The following is a 22,291-nucleotide window of genomic DNA, read 5'->3' on the forward strand; positions in this document are numbered from 1 at the left end:
TCTTCAGGGTGACTCAGATTTCTGTGGTAGTCCCTATAAATAATGGGCTACAATGAGATGTGAGGCCAACAGTGAATACAGATTCTTCATACCATGGCACAGAGAGAGAGAGAGAGAGAGAGAGAGAGAGAGAGAGAGAGAGAGAGAGAGAGAGAGACCTATAAAAAGCCTAATCACATATTAGGTCAAAACAAGCAAGGAGCTATCGAGATAAAAGGCAGCAGTGGCAACAGCATAATCTGCAATATTAAACAAATGCAATGATAAAACATCAAAAAGGTGGCTGAATCAAAGCTGTAGGGTATGAAAACAAAACTACATATGAAATGGTGATGTGAATAGAAAAAGATACCTATGAGGAATGTGAAATCAAGTAAAAATGATATTGTTAAACTACAATAAAGTTTTGTACATACTTACCTGGCAGATATATACTTAGCTATAGTCTCCGACGTTCCCGACAGAATTTCAAATCTCGCGGCACACGCGACAGGTAGGTAGGTGTCTACCTACCCGCCGCTGGGGTGGCGGATGTACGAACCACTCCCGTAAGCTTGTCAGATTTTTCTCTTCCACCTGTCTCCTGAGGGGAGGCTGGGTGTGGGGGGGCCATTAATCGTATATATCTGCCAGGTAAGTATGTACAAAACTTTATTGTAGTTAACAATATCATTTTTGTACATGAACTTCCCTGACAGATATATACTTAGCTGATTGGCACCCTTGGTGGAGGGTAAGAGACAGCTCAATAATACAGGTAAGACGGGAAACAACTAATGTTGTAGGATATAAAAACCTTGGTTCTCACCTTTTCAGGATGAAGACTTCATAGATACTATCTCTGAGTCTGCATTGCCTGGAGAGCTACAGCTAGGACGTGACCTGATGCTGAAAGACTCTCGGATCTACCACTGGGATATGTGATCCCCTATTGTGGTAGAAATCCAAGTCGGATGCTGTTAGAGGGACCTTGTCCGCTTACCTAACAGATCCTTACCACTACCTCTGCAAGGAGCCAAAAACCCACCAGACCACCTAACCAAAATACAAAGGGTTAATATTACGACAAAAAGAGGTGCCTCCTGCAACCTCTTTCAGACAACCAAAAACAACAATATAAAATATAGGGTAACATATAAAAATTTACACAGGATAAGTTTCAGCTCCCTGCCCCAGCACCGAATCCGCCGATACGAAAGGACCCAAGGCGAAGCATTTATCATATGTGATTTTTACATCACGTAGGTAGTGGTTTGCGAAAACCGATTGGCATCTCCAAAAGTCGCCTCCATCAAGTTCCGCACAGACATATTTTTTTCTGAATGCAAGCGAAGTTGCGATGGCTCTCACCTCGTGAGCTTTCACTTTCAGTAGTCTAAATGATCTTCCTTTACAGGCACCATGTTGGGGCCTCTGTATAAGGCTTCTCAGAAAAAAGGAAAGAGCATTCTTCGACATGGACCGAGTGGGGTCCTTTACGGAGCACCAAAGCACAATCTTTGATTAGCCCCCTTAAGTTGTTCCCTTTTTCCTCTTTAAGGAAAAATTACTTCATAATTCTCATAGGGCAAAGAGTTCTTTCAGGCTCTTTTTCCCCCCTACTAGAAAAGATAAACTACGAACTTCAAAGCTCCTGGGCCAAGGGCGTGATGGGTTTTCATTCTTTGCCAGGAAACTTGGAAGAAATGAACACACCATAGAATCTTCCTTAAACCCTACATTGCCCTCAATAGCTTGGAGCTCACTCACTCTCTTAGCTGTAGCTAGGGCCAAAAGGAAGATAGCCTTCTTCGTCAAATCCTTGAAAGAGGCTAAGCCAGGAGGTTCGAATCTAGACGATCCAAAGAATTGTAGGACTTACGTCTAGATTCCAGTTCTGTACTACATGAGGACGCTTAATGGTTTCAAATGATCTAATAAGATCATGCAGGTCCCTTATCATCGGATATATTTAAGCCTCTATGCCGAAATACCGCCGCCAACATACTGCGGTATCCCTTAATAGTTGACACAACCAGATGACATTCTTCTTTGAGGAAAATAAGGAAATCCGCAATTTGGGTCACAGACGGTACTAGGAAGAGGAAATGTTCTTCCTCTTGCACCAACGTCTGAAGAACATCCCACTTTGACTGGTATACACGCAAGGTGGAAGGTCTCGCTCTTGCGATTGCTTTAGCAGCTTGTGCTGAAAAGCCTTTCGCTCTGACCAAACTTTGGACAGTCTGAAACCAGTCAGACTGAGAGCGAGGAGATTTTGTGGTACCTGTCGAAGTGGGGTTGTCTGAGTAGATCGCTCCTTAGCGGTGAGCGATCTTGGAAGGTCCACCAACCATTCCAGTACCTCTGAACCATTCTTGGGCCGGCCAAAAGGGAGCGATTAAGGTCATTCTCGTTGAATCGGACTCTACGAACTTCTTGATGGTTAGCCCCAGGATCTTGAAGGGGGGAAACGCGTAGACGTCGAGTCCGTTCCAGTCTAGAAGAAGAGCATCTATTGCTACTGCCTCTGGATCTGATATCGGAGAGCAGTAAGGATCCAGCCTCTTGTTCTTTGACGTGGCAAAGAGGTCTATGTGTGGCCTTGCCCCATAACTAACTTCCACAGGCTCTGGCATACATCCAGATGAAGGGTCCACTCTGTGGGAAGGACCTGATCTTTCCATGCTGAGGAGATCTGCTCTTACATTCCTTTCTCCCTGCACGAACCTGGTGAGAAGCTTGATTCCTCTTTCTTCTGCCCACAGAAGAAGGTCTCTTGCTGTCTCGTACAGGGAGAAGGAATGCGTCCCACCCCCCTGTTTCCTGATGTATGCCAGAGCTGTAGTGTTGTCCGCGTTGACCTGCACTACCGATCTTCTGACTTTGGGCTCGAAAGCCTTCAGAGCCAACCACACAGCATCAACTCCTTTCTGTTTTGATGTGCCAGGCTACCTGGTCCCACCCCACCCAAGGTACCTGACACTTCGCTGGTTCCCAGAGTTGCACCCCACCCCATGTCCGACGCGTCGGAGAACAACACCAGGTTGGGGGTCTGTGATTGAAGAGACAGTTCCCTTCGCAAAGAGGTTGGGATCTGTCCACCATAAGAGATGTTTCTTGATGTCCTGGGTATAACGACAGGGAGAACGTCAAATCCCTGAGAACGACGACTCCAATTCCGATGAAGAAAGAATTGGAGTGGTCTCAGGTGCAACCTTCCTAGGGAAACGAATTGCTCCAGAGAGGAGAGCGTCCCCAGCAGACTCATCCTCCCTCACTGTGCATACTTCTTCCCTAAGAAGGTTGTTACTCTCTCGAATCCTCGGGTCTATCTTCCTGCGAGGGAAAAGCCGAAAAAAACTCAGAGAGTTCATCTGTATCCCGAGATACACACACTCTTGCTCGGGGGGGGGGAATTAGTGATGGACTTCTTGAAATTGACGAGAAGTCCCAAAGCCTTCGTCAATTCTAAAGTTACTTGTAAGTCCTTCAAACAACGATCTTCTGAATTGGCCCTTATTAGCCAATCGTCGAGGTACATGGATATCCTCACCCCTTTCCCCCCCCCCCCCCCAAATGAAGCCATTGAGCCACATTCCTCAAAATCCCCGTGAACACTTGAGGGGCCGTCGAGAGGCCGAAACACAGAGCCCTGAACTGAAAAATTTTCCCCCCCATCATGAATCTGAGAAACTTCCTCGAGGAAGGATGGATCGGTACGTGGAAGTAAGCGTCCTGTTAAATCCAAGGAAAACCATCCAGTCCCCTGGACGAAGTGCTGCCAGCACTGATGAAGGCGTTTCCATCGTGAACTTCTTCTTTTCTACGAAGAAGTTCAGGGCGCTTACATCCAACACCGGTCTCCATCCCCCTGAGGACTTCGGAACTAGGAAAAGGCGGTTGTAGAAGCCCGATGAATGATGGTCTGTCACTAGTTCGATAGCCCCCTTCTTCCAGCATCTGATCTACTGCTAGATGGAGAGCTTGATTCATGATGGGGTCTCTCTCTGTACCTGGCCGTCAGTTCCCTTGGGATGGGCCGCAAGGGAGGTCTTTCGATGAAAGGGATGAGGTAACTCTCCTCAAAATAGAAAGGGTCCAAGGATCCGCCCCTTTTTGGGCCCCCCAGACTTCTGCAAACTCTAAGAGTCTGGCGCCCACCGTTGATTGAAGGACTTGCAAGTTATTTGGGGGCTTTAACAGACTTGGCGAAAGTCTTACCCCTTCTTGAAGGTCTACGACCTCTAAACGTAGAGGTTCTTGATGAGGATGCCCCTCGAAAGGGTTCTCGAACACTGCCTTTTCCTTCTTAGCCTTGGTAGGGAAGGAAGGGCGAGGTTTTCTTGCCGACTGTGCCAAAAGGTCCTGGGTGGCTTTGGCCGAAAGTGACCTCGAAATGTCCTGCACTCCGATGTTTCGGGAACAACTACTGGAGTATAACAGAGGAGCAAACAGCAAAGAAGACCTCTGAGCATGGGAGACCGACTTCGTTAAGAAGGAACAATAAACCGACCTCTTCTTCAGATCCCGGCCCCATAAAGGGAGGCGATTTCACTCGCTCCGTCTCTTACCGACTTGTCCATACAAGACAAAAACACACATAAGATCTTCTGGCGAAATTGACTCTGGCCACTTCAATTTTCTTGGCTAGGACTCCCAACGACCAATCAAGGAAGTTAAATACTTCTAGCACTCTAAACATACCTTTGAGCAAATGATCCAATTCATTCATTGCCCAAGTCGTCTTAGCAGAGTTAAGGGCAGTTCTCCTTGTCGAATCTACCCAGTGCCGAAAAATCCGAATCAGCCGAAGACGGTAGACCCAATCCTAAGGGCTCTCCTGTTTCGTACCAGAAACCAGCGCGTCCTGATAACTTCGAAGGAGGAAAAGCGAACATCGTTTTCCCCGCTTCTTCTTTGGAAGCCATCCAGGAACCAAAACTCCTCAGTGCCTTCTTCATAGAAAGAGTTGGCTTCATCCTCACACAAGAAGAACTCTTCGGTGTCTTCGCCGTTGAAAAAAGTGAGTGAGGAGAAGGAGGAGCCGTAGGCGTAAGGGAATCCCCAAAAACTTGTAAAAGTAGCTCTGTAAGCTTTCTTTGTAAGAAGAGACAGCGGCAGAAGTGTTCGGTTCCTCATCCGAACCTTCTAGGACGTCTTCTCGAGGCGAGCGCGGAAGATCCTTATGTGACGAAGGGATCCTAGCAGGAGTTGAGCGAGAGGTTGGAGAAGGAACGCCCTCTCTTAGAAGAGTTCACATCCACTGGAGAACGATGAGAAGATCTGGGAAGTCTACGATGAGACTCCCTCTTCGAGGTATACGGAATCTCAGCCGAAGGAGAGGTAGGGCTCCTACTCCGAGAATCCTCGGAAACATCCACAGGGCGCTTACGAGGAGGCGAGCGCCTAATTATACTCTATGCGCCTATCCTGAGGCGAGCGGCTGCCAGGAGAAGAGCGCCTATCGAGAGCAGAGCGCTTGCGCGGCTCTCCATACCTGTCCAGTTGCGTACGATCAACGGAAGTCCGACTGGAAGGCGAAATGCGCCTACTAGGAGATCTATGTGCAGTAGGCTCTTGGCGCCTACCTTGCGGGGAGCGCGGCTAACAGTAGGCCGTCTATCATGCACACGACTCCTACCAGACTCTAGATGCCTGTCAGGAGAGAAGTCACGATCCGACACTCGAGGAGAGTGACATCTGGAAGAAGAACGCCTACTTTGTATAAGGGCGCCTTCTAGAATCTTGAGGCTGCTGAGGAGAAGTTTCACGCGAGGGAGTTGAAGAAATCGCGTGATGAGCAGGTGCAGTGCGCTTACCGGAAGCTGGGAATCCAATCTGGAGAAAAAACTTCTTTCTCCATAGAGCGTCCCTACCGATGTTTTGGCGTCTTTGAAATCGAAAGAGAGCAGGCGAGCGAGGGGGGCGCTCACGCGAGCGAGGGCGCTCACGCGAGCGAGGGCGCTCACTCGAGCGACGGGCGCTCACGCGAGCCCCCACCTTCATACGAAACCTCCTCATATGAAGGAGAACGATCCTCTGAAGAGCGGCGCCTAGATCTCTTGATCGGAAGAGAAACGTCCTTGTTCTTTCCTACGTGATCTAACTGCTAGAGAGTCTGCTAGCGCCGTGATCTGAGCTTGAAGTCCCGCGAGTACTCTCGTAGGAGAATCTTCTTGTTCTTCCTCGGAAGCAGGCGCCGAGCGCGGAGCGCGAGAAGAAGAACGATCACAGGATTTCTTGGGTTTCTTCGCCTCCACCGACGATTCTTCCGGGAAAACCTCCGGACTAGAAGCCAAAGGACTGCAGGGAGCCTTCCAAGCCCTCTTCAACGGGCGCGACGCATCCGGGGAGTTCCAACCTCTCTTCGGAGAGGGAGACGACGAAGAGGAGAAGCATTGGCGTAGGAGCTCCTTCTTGTAGCGATCCGAGGCAGACTGGGAGCGTACTTCAGATCTGCCGAGGGACGCCTGACCGGTGGGGGCTCTCCCTAGCCCTCCTGCGGCTTTCGACTTTCCTACTCCACTGGAACTGGGAGTCTGGAAGAGTCTAGGCCTAGAGGCACTAAGGAGGCCGGTCAGACGCACCCTCCAACAACACTGGGGACACTGCCCACTGATCCTCAACCACTCTCCTTACCTTCCAACTGACGAATCTTCTGATCCCATAGAACGATTCTTGGCTTTCAGAGCTGCCGCCTCCGAAGGCGAATCTTCGGCTTCGGTGCGGGGAGCCGGGGGCTGCAACTTGGGAAGAAGGTTCTAATTCTACGTTAGTACTATTAGGATCCACATCCAACTGAACTCATTTAGATTCTGCTAGAACATCTAGAGGAAGCCTTACGCACTCTATCACGTTCCAACTTCCTAACATAAGAAGAGAGAGCCTTATATCTTCTTCATTCAATCCCTTACATTCATTACAGGGTTAGCAAAAGCACATTCATTCCCCCTGCATTTCATGCAACTGTGTGGGGGTCTACCGAAGCTTTTCGGCAACCTCACCTTACATCCTTCATTCACGCAAACCCTAAACAAAACCGAAGTTTTAAACTACCGATTCTAGATCAGACATCGTTAAAGAAAATCAAACTCAAAATCAAACCGGTCCACAATCAGCTTATGCCAAGCCAAACAAAGCGAATACGTCACCAAAAGAAGTCCAAATTAACTCCAGGCAAGCGAGAATCGAAAAAACTATCGAGAGGAACCGACAACAGTTGTTATCGTTCCGCGACAGAGAAAAATCTGACAAGCTTACGGGAGGGTGGTTCGTACATCCGCCACCCAGCGGCGGGTAAGGTAGACACCTGACTACCTGTCGCGTGTGCCGCGAGATTTGAAATTCTGTCGGGAACGTCGGAGACTATAGCTAAGTATATATCTGTCAGGGAAGTTCATGTACAAAATTCCTAGCAGTTTAAATGGCTTTCAAACACTCATCATAAAGGTACTGAAGGATTAAGCAACAAATTTTCTAAAGGACCTAACCTACACCTTACGAGAGTAATTCTAGTGCACCACAAAGACAGTAAAGGACTGATTATGCAAATAGATAGGTCAAAGTGAATAAATGATTCTAAAATACCATGCAGGGGTGATGGTCCTGTCAAGCTCCACATTAAAATTCAAAGTAAATGTGTAGAGTACTAGAAAGGGAAAAATTACAAGAAAATAATTAACACAATGCTGCTTATGAACAGTAAGTGTAAAAAGGGGGAAAAGTTTGGCTAAAATTTGAGAAGTTACCAATGAGCAGCAAAAGCATGGGACAGGCCACAACACCAATGTACAATGTAAGTAGTAGATAAATGATCAATGGCCAAGCATTCTCCCAAGCCACATGGGACTTATGGTAAGAGGTGGGATTTATATTTATCAATGGTAAGAGTTGGGAATTATATTTATCAATTACATACTGTAACTAAGTCAAATAGGATAATTGGCAGGCTGAACTATTAGTACCCTTCAAAAAAAAAAAAAAAAAAAAAAAAAAAAAAACCTACACCTAAGTTCATGAGCAGTGAGGTGGTGAGCACAAAGAGTCCATCATGTCAGAAGCAGGACTTGAAATTAGGACCAATGTAGTGGAAGTACCCATTGATACTACTCAGCTACTTAGTCTTTATTCTTCACACGGAGCATGCACCCAAATCAAGGAGGGTAATACTGCTTAATAACTACAACGATCTTTTAGTTGTAGCAAACACCACCATTTTAAAAATATTTTATTACTATTCTACCAAAGAATCACCAAGATATATATCAGGGTTTCTTTACTTTTCCCTCAGATACTGATCTTGTGCCATCTCTAACAGATTCACAACGAGCTACTCATACTTTTAGAAAATGTAAGTAGGGTTGTTAAAAGATAGATAGCACTAGAATTAATAAATTTTTCCTGAGAAAATAATTAGAAAATTACACATTAAAAATCTATTTTCCAATATCGGTAATTTTGATAAATTCTTCTTCCATTAAAACAAATATGAGTGGCCAACAGAAAAGTGATACGTATCTGATCATCAGGATGCTACTTCTTAAATATTCACTAATTTCATAACATACACATTATTGTAATCCAAAAGTATTACCAGCAATCCCAAGAAAAAGGAGACCTGTTAGCAATGACCAGAGATAGTGAGAAGTTCTAAGCACAATGAAAATTAAATAAAAAAAAAAAGCCCCCATGGAAAAATGACCTTTCATTTGTCTCTTAAGTAGTATAAAGCCTTAACTGATGTGAGAAAAACACCTATTAACAATCTGAACTTAAATGTTATACAAATGCAATTAAAAACTAGAATATAAATTGAATGAAAATTAAAAATACAAATGATGATGATGCTGATGGCCAGCTAATGTCATGTGATATTTGACTGGAAAACTGTTATACAACGAAAGAAAACAGAGAGCAAAAGGTAGAATTCATTGATATGAGAACCATTACATATTCATAATAGTAACTGCATGGTAATTTTTCCAAAGAACTATTCTAATTGGTATTCAAAACATCACTTACCACCATTTTGTTAATATCTATGGTCAGACTGATGGGCCACTATTAAAGGTTTAAACTTTATATAAATAAAATTTGGCTTCAATGTATTTAGGTGACTTGCAGTGTTATGAAGAGGAGTATTACTTCCCAACCCTATGGCAAAAGAAGGCAACAACTAATTTGGACTTCACACACACAATTTCCCTCATCTGCAGCTGGATGACATGCGTATTAGTGTTGCGAAAATTTTTCTGTCGAAGATTGGTGAAAAATCCATTTACCGCAAAAGGAGCAGGCTGTTGACCTCCCCAAGGCTGTTGCTGCCATCCCTCTACTTGAGGCCCAGAGGGTGATGCGTACATTCCTGGTGGACCCTGACATGCCCAAGTGCAATAGCAGTTATAAAACTTAGTAACTGTAGCTTAAAAAAAAAAAAAATTAAAATGCCAGCCTTATCAATGAATACCACAGCAATATATTTTTGACCCATATCTAATATACAATAAAAATTATAAATACAGAGTAGAAATCATATGCTAGCCTTTGAAATACTTAAAATGTCCTAGTACTTTTGGGAAAGCAGCTTCACTTACAAATATAAATTAAAAAGCTTGGAAATCTTAACATACATTCTTATTGATACAGCTATAACTTTAAAGCTGTTCAACTGGGTTTAATGCAAACAAAACAACAGTACCCAAAATGATAAATTCCAATATCACAAATTAAACTTTCCTCATTGCAAAGCTAACTGTTAATATTACCTACCTCACTGGGAAAAAACAATGAACACCTTACACTATATTACATGTTGTGAGTTTTACATTACTTAATTTGTATATTAAGTTTTATATGGTGAGGCACTTCAACTTATTCAGAAAGGTAGCTTAGATGTAATGATATTAAAAAAAAAAAAAAAAAAATTGCCATCTGAACCACCTACCATTATCAATTCAAAAATAAGTCCTGCAGCCTTTTATAGTTTGATTAGTCAATCTATGCAGATTCTAAGCCATTGTTTCTGGATATCCAAGAAATCAGGGCTTACTCATTGTAGCATATATCCCTTTTAAAGACCTTGAGTGCAATGATGCACAGCCTATTTTGTGATGAACTTACTTTCCACTTAAAACTGTGAATGCGTCTGCTACCCTTATTTACCTTTGCTCAGTACTTCAATTGAGCTTCACGCCATTCTTGGTGAATGAACACTGATGGACAAGTGCATAATGATTACAAAACTATAAATATTCATAGTTTACTATTTCAATCATTACCAACTATTAACTTAGCTACTAATACTAGTGCCTGCCAAGTTCCGCAAACACGAAATAATAATGATAATTGGCTGGGGTCACGTAAGACAGTTGCTGTCTAGTTTACCTACCTGCCAACCACGTGAAGACAGGAATATTTACCTTATATCCAGAAAAAATTTTATGTAAACCCACGAAGTGAAAAGGCTGGGAAGGATCTTACCTAACAGTTGGTAAGTATAGAAATGTTATTTTCAAGAAAAAAATTACATAGCTATAGTTTTAACTTGCATGGCAGCTTAAATTTTGAAAAGTGGGGTAGAAGTTCTATTGTTTTGTGTAGGTGACTTACTCTGCTCACTTTCATGGAACAAGATTAGTAACTTACTGAGCTCCAATTTGTTTCTGCTGGCTTATGACTAAGTTGAAACTACAGCTATGTAATTACTTGGTAAGTTACTTATATAAAAATAAATTCCATGATAATTTACATTTGCAATATATCTTAGCAACCATGAACTTGATAATGACCAAATTTCTTTCTTAAAATTTCCACCCAAAAATACCTTTTTTCATACATCACTATGTACTAACATTTTTTTTTATAATAGTGTAAGAAAAATTCAATTTTTTTTTCTTTTTTTTAAGGACCATGGGCACTTGGGGTACATTTGTTCAGGAAACAAGCTTCTCAGAATACTAAGGAAATAGGTTGTTAAAAGATTTTAAAACCTATAATCAATAAAGCAAGCTGTTTCTTTCCCATACAATAATATAAATAAACAGAATACCTTGAATTTCATTTGTTAAAACATTTACAAAATGACAAATTTTCTAAGACAATTTGTATTTTTCATAGCTACAAACCTGAGGTCTTAACAATAGGATAATTTCTAGCGCCTAGCTGGATCCAGTTAAAAAACATATGAAAGCAAGGAGTCTTGTGATATCTGGTAACTCAAGCGCAGATCGGGTGAAGAGTGGTCAAGGACCACTCACCTACGCCATCGCATCAAGTTCTTTCCCAACTCAGGAAGTCTTAACACACAGAGGAGTGGATAGAGGCAAGCAGTATAATGTTAAGACCTCAGATCTGTAGCTATGAAAAATGACAAATTTTCTAAGACAATTTGTATTTTTCATAGTTACAAACCTGAGGTCTTAACAATAGGATAATTTCTAGCGCCTAGCTGGATTCGGTTAAAAAGCAGATGAAAAGCAAGGAATCTTGTGATATCTGGCAACGCATGCGTAGATCAGGTAAAGGGTGGTCAAGGACCACGCACCTACGCCAGTCTTTCCCAACTCAGGATGACTCAACCCTTAAACGCCGAGACGGTATTTCCAAAAGTGTCTCCCATAAGATTGCGGCGTTCGCGAGCGAGCGCCAAAGCGGAAAAAGTTTTTTCAAAAAATCACAGCATGCTTAATTTTCAAGATTAAGAGTTCAGTTTTGGCTCCTTTATTTGTCATTGCCTGAAGTTTAGTATGCAACCATCAGAAATGAAAAAAAAAATATCATTATCATATAGTATAAATATTGGAATATATGACAGCACGAAAAAAAATTCATATATAATTGTATACAAATCGTGCTGTGAGCAAAACAGTTAAAGCTAATGAGTTAATAATTTTTTCATTGTATTGTACACTAAATTGCGATGATTTTGTTGTATAACAAATTGTAAAACGATCAAAGCAACACAGAGAAAATATTACCACAATATGATGCATGAATTCATAACGTGCGAACATAAAAAAAAAGCTGTTTTCAAAAGTTCACCATAAATCGAAATATTGTGCTACAGACTTCCCGTTTCTTGCTAAATGAAGTTAATTGATTGAATATTACTAGACTGTAAGTGTTGTAGCTTACAATTGCAGTTTTTTACCATTTCGGTTGAGTTAAAGTTGACCAAAGGTCGAATTTTTTCTATTTATCGTTATTTATAAGAAAATATTTTAAAACTGATAAAAGCTACAACCATGGGTTGTTTTTAGTTGTATTTTACATGAAATTGCACACATTTTCATACATAAAACTTTATGTAACTGCTAATTTAAAATGGTACAAACATTACGACAATCGGACGAAAAAATGTATGATTTTTTTGGAAGAATTACAGAGCGGACATAAGGAAAAAGTTTTTTCATAAATTCACCATAAATCAAAATATTGTGCTAGAGACTTCCCATTTGTTGCAAAATAAAGGTAAATGATTGAATATTACTAGAGTATAAGAGTTTAGCTTACAATTGTTTTTTTCGACCATTTCGGTAGAGTCAAAGTTGACCGAAGGTTGAAATTTTGGCATTTATCGTTATTTATATGAAAATATTTCAAAACTGAAAAAAGCTACAACCATGAGTTGTTTTTCATTGTATTCTACATGAAATTGCGCACATTTTTTCATATATAATACTCTATGTAACAGCTAATACAAAATGGTGCAAAAATTATGTCAAAGTGACGAAATAATTTCCGAGATATGTCGCTGATGCTTTTTAGTGCGAGATGAAAGAAATTTGCACTTGCACGCCTGGGTAACGATTGTAAATAAAACAACAGCTTAATCCATGAGCTCCCAGCATCCCCCAAGGCGCGTGATTCAAAAGTTTTCTCCTAGTAGGCCTATAACTATTCTTCCGCAAATTTAAAAAAAAAACTTTTTTCGTCGACGTACCATATGTCAGTTCGGCACCCGACAGACAATTTTCCTTGACGTTTAATACATCCAATTGGCGGGAAAGGGTTAACAAACAGAGGGGCAGCTAGAGGTGGGCAGTATAACGTTAAGACCTCAGGTTTGTAGCTATGAAAAATACAAATTGTCTTAGAAAATTTGTCATTTGTTCATTATCAAACAAACCTTCAGTCTTCACAATAGACTCATACTTGGAGGGAGGTACAAGACATCCTAGACCAGCTGGAGGCCTACCCACCAGTCCAGCTCTCAAAAGAAATAGTTCTTGGAGAGGGACTGAAGCCCGTTGAGAAGCTAGATAAATTGATATCTAACCACTCAGAACCTGAGTGACATACAATGATATATGGGATAACCATTGCATAGGGAGCCAAAAAGACACCAGGGTTTGTATTACTCCTCCCAACTCCTTGCCAAGGAGTGGGGCATATGCTACCAAATAGCGGGTAAGACATTAGTATATTGCACGATCACACTACCAGTATGACTACCTTACTCACCTATATCATACCAGTCCAGCAAATGACGTGTCTATTCCTTAAACCGCCCGAAGGAAGAAGAAAAGGTACAAGAGAAAGAAGGAGACCAGCCAACTCACTCATTCTCTCAACCTCACAATCATCTTAAGTAAGAGGCAAAGGTGCCTGTTAAGGGCAACTATGAGTTACACAACCTGTTGGGCAGCCACAACAGGACCCAGGGAAAACAAGTCCATAGATCTGTGGGGAACATCCTTCAGATAGAAGGTGGTGAACGTGGACTGGCGTAACCAAGTACCAGCACTCAGCACTTTATGTACAGCCAAGTTCTTATTGAAAGCCAGAGAGGGACCAATATCTCTAACGTCATGTGCTCTAGCCTGCACAGACGTGATGGTGGAATCATCAAGAGTCAAGTATGCCTGTCTGATGGCTTCCTGTATCCAAAAAAGATAGTATTCTAGGACACCTCTTTCTTTGTAAGGCCATTTGTCATTTGTTCATACGCGATCAAACCTTCGGTCTTAATTGGATAGAGTCATACTTGGAGGGAGGTACAAGACATCATAAACCAACTGGTGACCTACCCACCAGTCCAGTTTCCAGAAGAAATGACTTCTAGAGAGGGACTGAAGCCCGTTGAGAAGCTAGATAAATTTATATCTAACCACTCAGACCCTGAGTGACGTACAATGATATACGGGAGAACCATTGTATAGGGAACCAAAGAGAAATTTTGACTTGCCAATAGCAAACCAATACACCAGGGTTTGTACTACTCCCAACTCCTCCTTGCCAAGAGCTTATGTTACCGAATAGAGGGTTTGATATTTGGTATATTAAGCGACCACACTATCAATCAGAACAGTGCAATGAATGACGTGTCAAATCCTTAACAAGAGAAAGGAGGAGACCAGCCAACTCACTCATTCTCTCATCCACACAATCATCTTAGGTAAGATACAAAAGTGCCCTGTTAAGGGCAACTATGAGTTAACACAACCTGTTGGGCTGCCACCACAGGACACAGGGAAAATGTGTCCACAGATCTGTGGGCAACATCCATAAAATAGAAAGAGGTGAACATGGACTGGTGTAACAAAGTACAGCAGTTCCCGTGTTACGACGGGAATTCCGTTCTTGAGACGTGTCATAAGCCGGAACATCGCCAAAAATCCTAAGAAAACCTTACTTTTAATGCTTTGGGTGCATTCAAAACTATGTAAACTGCATTCTTATTGGTCTGTAGTTACTGCAGTCTAAAGATACTATGCCACGCTTTGGAACAGGCACTGTATTATGAACTAAGTCTGCACTCATCTGCAAAGATACTACGTTGACAAAAAACTATAGAATCTACTAAACTTGGGAGACAACACGTTAGAAACTTTTTACAAGATTATCCAAAATTTTCTTAACATCCCTGGAGCAAAATGCAAATTTTACAAGAGGTTCAGGGTGACAAATATCAGGGAGAGGGACATCCTCAGCTGACTTCTTAGCTTCAACAGCTTGATGAAGCAGTTCAGCTTTTTCAACAAAACAATAAACCACAATACCATCAACAACAGTACTTACATCATTCAGAAAAAATTCTGTTGAAAGTATAAATAAATGTCACCATAGGATTGCCACAACAGCTGTGGGAGGACAGCCAGCATGGATTTAGAAAAAAAAATTCTCAGAAGGAAAAAGGCTATACAATATTAAAAAAACAGAAAGTGACTGAAAAGGAGGATAAATGCCTGATTGTACCCACAAGCAAGGGAACTCAAACCCAGGACCATGGAAGGCCACTGTACAATGGCTATAGTACAGTCCAAGGTTGGAGAACAAGGTTTATGTTCAGAAACCTTCTTAGAAGGGTTACCTACCAAGGCTAAAAAATGTCTCTTCTACCCACTGGTTTGAGTCTCTTCTAGATTTGAGAACTGACTGTTTAGAGATTCTCAAAAAAACCTCTAGCTTGTACAAGATGGTCAATAGTCTCCCTGCTTGAGCATATCCTTCCTCAATGGGAGCATGTTGAGAATATCAATGGCTAAGGGAAGGAAGTTGGAAAACCATTCCCTCTGAGGCCACCACAGAGCTACAAGTCATCCTGGTCTTACACGTCTTCAATTTACAAACTTTCCAGAGCACTGCAAAAGGAGAAAAGGTGTAAACATCCAGACTGGACCAATCTTGGAGTGCTACATCATCTGCTCAACCCTCAGGGTCCTGGGATGGCACAATAGTTCTGAAATGTTGCATTACGGATTGTCACAAATAGGTCCACTCATAGCGACTCCCCACAATTTCCACAGGTCTTCCCACCCTTGTTGGTGAAGAGACCTCTTGGTTGTCAAAACTTTACCTTTCCTGCAAAACTGCTAAGTCATTGCCTTTCTGGAACAAACTGGGGAACTAGGACAATGTTCCTGGCTTCTGTCTACAAAGAAGTTCTTGAGCTAACTAGAACATGAAGCTTGACTCCATTCCTCTCTACTTTATGATGAAGCTTCCTGATGAAAGCTAGGGATGTGATGTCTGAAAAGATGGCAAAAACTTGTCAATGATCAAAGGTTTCCGCAACTGAAGACTTCTCTTGACTGTTAGCAGCTCAAGTTGCTGATGTGAACCAGTTTGTCATCTGACCGTAGACATGAAAGCTGATGATTCCACAGGGTTGCACCCCAACCTTTCATGAAAGCATCAGAAAACAATGGGAGGTCTGGGCTCCTCACCTGTAGACTAATCCTTGACAGTAATCTTGAGCAGTCATTCCACCACTTGAGGGTTTCTTGAAGGAACATTGGACAGTGATGGGAAGCCATGCGACCCATGAAATCTTGCTGGCAGACAGAAAATTGTCAGCTATGTCTCTGCCTAAAAAGTCTTAAGAGTCTTGGGTCATCCTTAGGTATGTGATGGTCTGCGATGAATAGGACAGACTTCTTGTGATTTAAGAGACCCCCTAAGTTTCTCGTAACATGAAGAATGCCCTTTGCCTTAGGAATCCCCTCTAGAGACCTGGCTAAGACTATTCAGTCATCTAGGTAATGGATGAATTCAGATGCCTAGCAAATGACACCATCCTTCTATTGATGCAAAATCTTGTGTCAAACCCTAGGGAGCTGCATTTGAGGAAGTGAAAGAAGGAATTTTTAATGTCCATAGAGATCATCAAGCCAGTCCACTGAATGGCAGCTAGAACTGTACTGGAAGACTCTACCAAAAACAAAGTCAGACATACAAACTTTAGATTAGAAACATCGAAGACTGGCCTCCATCCCCCTAAAGCTTTGTGAACAAGGTACATATAGTTGTAAAGTCCTAGAAACAAATCTGCCACTTGCTTTACTGCCAACTTGTTAAGGAGCATCTTGGTATCCTGTTGCAGAATCAGGAACATTTCCAAATGATGTGGGCAGGAACAGAAAGCTAATGGAACAGCATAGGTGGAGGTGACAAAAATGGAATCATGCAGCCCTCCCAAGAACCTTCACCAACCATTGACCCATCCCTAGATCGTGCCAGAAATGCAAAAAATTGGCAACACAGCCCCTGACTGGGACTTGAGGACTATTCAATTTAATCCTCACTGCCGTTTTGAGGTTTGCCCTTTCTTTTGAAAGACCAGAAAAAGAGGGGGTTTCTGGAAACCAGACGGAGAAAGCCAAGTAAGATTTTCAGCATTAAATTTGGTTTGAGGGCAGAGGCTGGGGAGGGTGCTGGTGCTGGGTGTTTCTCAGCAGCTCTATAAGGCAGAGCTAAGTATTCCCTTTTCTCTGAAGTTTTGCATCCTCCAGAATGACTTGAAACACCTTAGGACTAAGCAGGGGACCTAGAGGATGTTAAAAAATAGTGCATGTTGCTTCCTGGGATTATGAAATTAGATGTATCAAGTAAATGCATGAGCTGCTTCACCTGAAGCACCAGTAACATCCTTATCAAGGCATCAAACAAAATCTTAAGCTTCCCTGAGCTTAGTAACTACTTCAGGGGAAAGGAATTTTTAAAATTCATTTAAGGATTTTGCTACAGCAGAGATAATGCTTCTAAAAGGTGAAACAAAGAGCATTGAAGATATTCTGCTTCAGACTAAAACAAACAGCATCCTTGTATCCAAACCTTTAGTTTCATAGGGTCTAGAGAAGTTACAAAGGTGAGCATCCTTACCAAGAGGAGGATGAGTAGGAGGCATAGACTGTACTATGGAAAAAAAAAAAAAAAAAAAAAAAAAAAAAAAACTTTGAGATCTCATAATTGGAGGGAATTGTAAAAGAAACATTTATGAAACTTGCCTTGTGTACTCAAGAATGGGCAATCACATCAATTCTAGCCTTAACCAAATCTCTAAAGGGATGCTTTCATACCAGCACTGCCAAAGCAGCTCCTGTGGCTGTAAGGAGGGAATATCGTTCAACAGGAGCAATGTCAGTAAAAAGCTGAGGAAACCATGAAGCTCCTTTGGTTCAAAGTTTAGAAAAAAAGTTTTTTAAAAGCTGAGGGAGGAGTCTCAATCATTACGTATCATCATCATCAAGACAACCAGGTGCATCTGTGGCAGCAGAAATCGCACATCTGGCAGTAAATCACCCATTGTCTGAACTAAAGGAGAGAGGCAACAACACTTCATGCAGGGGTAAACAAGACAACTGCGACACTGGAAAAAAGTGAATGGCCATCACATATGCAGGTAGGGTCAGCCTGTCAGTGACAGCACTCTGCAACTTGGCAGAGATGGGGAAGTGCAATGATACTGTCGATGACTCAACCCTTGTAAGCTTGTGCATTTCTCTCCTAACCAAACAGGTAATAAGGTTATCAAGCTTAGCAGTAATTACTGATATTCTCTGTCTGCATGGAAACAGGAGGACAAGAAATGTTTACAGCACAAAAGCTGCTGATATACGCAGAACAAGAATCAGGTGAAATCTAAGTACGTACAAACAGTTAAAACTGGAGCTGAGAGAGAGAAAAAGAAATGTCACAAGTAGGTAAAAGATTTCTGAGATCAAGGGAAGGAGACATAAAATTCAGGCCAAAGGCCCAGCACTGGGATCTAAGAGGTCATTCAGTGCTGACAGGGAAATGAAAAATAAAAAGTTTTAAAGGTGTAACGGGAGGAAAACCTTGCAGGTGCACTAATAAACTTACAAAAAACCTGAAGTAATGTCTATAGTGCACTGAGTAAGTTGCTTTGATGGCACTACCCTCCTACAAGAATAAAGGAATTCTAGAAGAAAATGGAGGAAAAGGAGAAAATTCAATTCCTGAGAGAAATAACAATCAGGAGAAAGAACAGCAGGAATAAGCACAATACTGAAACTTACAGGTTTACCTTAACATCCAGTTTCACATACACATTTATAAGTGTAGACCTAACTGGGCGTCTAACATCCAAGACACTTAAAAGATGGCGACGGAGAAGGTGACATACAATGAAAGCCTATGTCTTTCCTCCTACCAAAACGCTCTTTTGGCGAACATTTAAAACAAGCAATCGGCGTCACATGAGGGGCAGGAGTCAGAGTACACAGAACCTCTTCCCAAAATACCTCTTGGCTCCCTGGTAAGGAAGCATTCCCATTTTGTATCCCAGGGCATCCCAGAGGAGGGGCTACATACAAGTACCAACCAATGCCTTACCTCTCAAAGTGTTAAATCATGATCTACGAAGTTGCTTACACAATCTATAGAACTCTCTTCATTTATTGTATTCAACATAAGCTTACACATTACCTCTTTTGTGCAAGACATGCACTCATTACATCTGTCATCTACATTGCAAGTCATTCCCTGAAATGCATCCTGTTATGACAAGACTTATCTCTAATACTGCTGATGACAGACATTTTATGTGTATGGTAAAACAAATGAAATGCAACCACTTTACCATGAAAAAAGCCAAAAAAAAACCAACTTACGAAATGAATATGTAAGGTAAACACTCAACTGACCTGGTGGGGGATAAGTAAACTAGACAGGAACTGTCATAAGGGACTTCAGCCACCTAATCTTAATTTTTTCACATTTACTACTAAACGTGCACTAGCATGACCAGCGTGTTCTAGTAGCTATCGTAACAGTTGGTAAAATTAATTCCAAATAACCAAGAACATTAACCTACTTCTATTATACATATTTATTTACAAATATTTAATAATGCAGTCAATATTAAATTAGCCGAGTACCATCTTTAAAATAAAAGAAAATGATATTGTTATGATACAATAAAGTTTTGTACATACTTACCCGGCAGATATATACGATTAATGGCCCGCCCAGCCTCCCCTCAGGAGACAGGTGGAAGGGAAAATCTGATTAGAAAACGGGAATGGTTCCTAGTCCCGCCACCCAGTGGCGGGAGGGTAGATCACCTGACCTACCTTTAGCGTGTGCCGCGAAATTTTAAATTCTGTCGGGGATGTCCGAGACTATAGCTAAGATATATCTGCCGGGTAAGTATGTACAAAACTTTATTGTATCATAACAATATCAATTTTGTACATGCAACTTCCCCGGCAGATATATACTTATCTGATTGGCACCCTTGGTGGAGGGTAAGAGACAGCTAAATAAATATATAAAAACAGGAAACAACATATGTTGTAGGTTATAAAAAACCTTGGTTCTTACCTGATTGGGCAGAAGACTTCATTGATACTGTCTATGAGTCTGCATGCCTCAAGAGCTTCAGCGAGGTAGAGACCTATGACTGAGAGCTCTTCTGGATCTTGTCAATGGGGGCTTACCAAATTACATGGCAGAACCTTTTTTGGATCTTGTCAATGGGGGCTAACCCACTTACATGACAGAAGCTTTTTGGATCTTGTCAATGGGGGCTTACCCACTTACATGACAGAACCGTTTTGGATCTTGTCAATGGGGGCTTACCCACTTACATGACAGAACCTTTTTGGATCTTGTCAATGGGGGCTAACCCACTTACATGACAGAACCTATACCTCTGGCAATTTCAAGGAGCACAAAACCAATCCCGACCACTTGACCAATTCTAACCTGTGTTAGAACTAACCATTGAAAGGGGGTACAACCTAACCCTTCTTCCAAACAACCATAAAAAACACAATACCAACTTAAAATTAAGAATAGCTAAATTAAAAAGGATTAGTTTCAGCTCCCTGTCCCAGCACTGAATCCGCAGATACGTAAGGCCCCAAAGAGAAGCACTTATCTTACGTCACTTTAACGTCTCTCAAATAGTGGGAAGCAAACACTGAATTGCATCTCCAGAACGTAGACGCAACTATATCATGTAGAGACATATTCTACTGAAAGGCCAGAGATGAAGCAATGGCCCTCACTTCATGAGCTTTCACCCTAAGGAGCCTAAACTGCTCTTCTTCACATGCCAGATGTGCTTCCTTTATGACACTTCTCAAAAAGAAAGCCTGTACGTTCTTTGAAATAGGTCTTCTGGGATCTCTGACTGAACGCCAGCAACTCTCTAGGCTGCCCTTCAGCTTCTTCCTTTCTAAATAGAATTTCAAGATCCTGACAGGGCATAGGGAGCTTTCTAACTCTTTTCCCACTAAAAACGAGAGCCCCTTTACCTCAAAACTTCTGGGCCACGGTTTAGAGGGATTCTCATTCTTACTAAGAGTAAGGGTTTAAAGGAGCAGATCGCTGACCCCCCTTTGAACCCCACTCTGCCGTCCAAAGCCTGTAACTCACTAACTCTTTTCGCAGTAGCAAGAGCCATAAGGAACAGAGACTTCCTAGTAAGGTCTCTGAAAGAAGCCGCTTGAGGAGGTTCGAATTTATTGGACATCAGATACTTCAGGACTACATCCGAGTTCCAACCGGGAGGCCTAGAGGTCTTCTTCTTCGTGGTTTCAAAAGATCTGATAAGATCATGAAGGTCTTTATCCTCCGAGATATTCTGGTCCCTGTTCCTGAAAAACCGCGGTCACCATGTTCCTATATCCCTTGATTGTCGGCACGGCTAGGTTACAATTTTCCCTTAAAAAGAGAAGGAAGTCAGCAATATCTGTCACAGAGGTATAGGATGAGGATACCTTCTGCGTCTTGCACCATCTCCTAAACACCTCCCACTTCGACTGGAAGACTCGCAAGGTAGGCACCCTACGGGCTCTGGCGATAGCCCTAGAAGCCTTGAGCAAAAAGCCTCTCGCTCTGACAAGTCTTTCGATAGTCTGAAGGCAGTTGGGTTGAGAGCTGGGAGGTTTTGTGAAATCTGTCGAAGTGGGGTTGTTTGTGCAAATCTCTCCTGAGTGGAAGGGATCTGGGAAAATCTATCATTCATTCCAGTACCTCTGTGAACCATTCCACCCACAGGTAGAGGGGGAGAAAAAGATGGGAAGAGGAGCCAGCCACTCTCTCATTCACTCATCAATTTTTATAGTCACACCAGGACTCGATGCTGTTCAGCCTGCGAGGGTCTGGGTTAGCTACACAACGTGTTGAGCAGCCACCACGGGTCCCAAGGAAAAAGAATCCAAGGACCTGTGGGCAAAATCTCGAAGGTAGAAGGAAGTGGATGTGGTCTGGTTAGACCAGACCCCTACCTTCAGTACCTACACCACGGAGAAGTTCTTGCGGACAAAGCAGCATCTCCTTCGTATCGAAGGCGGTGAAGTCCATTAGGGAGGGGATTGTGAAGGACTCGAACCGATCGCCAGGGACCGAAGGGTTCCAAGTCTTCGCTACGAAGTTCGGTATGAAATAGAGCGTCACGGATTGCCATCCCCTGGATGCTTGACTTTGCAGGAAAAGTTATGCAGTTCCCTCAGAGGAAAAGAAGGGAATAGTCGCATGACCTATCCCTCTTCTTGATTTCGGTGATGTCCAGTACCCATACTGGTCTATCCGTCTGCAGCGAGGTGTCTCGCACTCTCCT

The 22,291-nt window shown here is 42.3% G+C and overlaps 1 protein-coding gene across 6 annotated transcripts in view; it reads right to left on the reverse strand.

Moving 5' to 3' along the window:
• The window catches only part of LOC135221721 (protein lifeguard 1-like), a 236,798-nt gene that overhangs the window by 174,907 nt on the left and 39,600 nt on the right, over nucleotides 1-22,291 (reverse strand). For 4 of the 6 annotated variants that reach the window (XM_064259506.1, XM_064259507.1, XM_064259508.1 and 1 more), the window contains exon 3: nucleotides 9,180-9,356. The exons of 1 other annotated variant lie outside the window; for it this stretch is intronic. In XM_064259506.1, coding sequence (XP_064115576.1) covers nucleotides 9,180-9,356 — 177 coding nt within the window. The remainder of the gene's footprint in view (nucleotides 1-9,179; nucleotides 9,357-22,291) is intronic. One more of the 6 variants, XM_064259509.1, reaches the window with a different exon arrangement.

Source organism: Macrobrachium nipponense, chromosome 3 (assembly GCF_015104395.2).
Source record: "Macrobrachium nipponense isolate FS-2020 chromosome 3, ASM1510439v2, whole genome shotgun sequence".
Classification (NCBI taxonomy): domain Eukaryota; kingdom Metazoa; phylum Arthropoda; class Malacostraca; order Decapoda; family Palaemonidae; genus Macrobrachium; species Macrobrachium nipponense.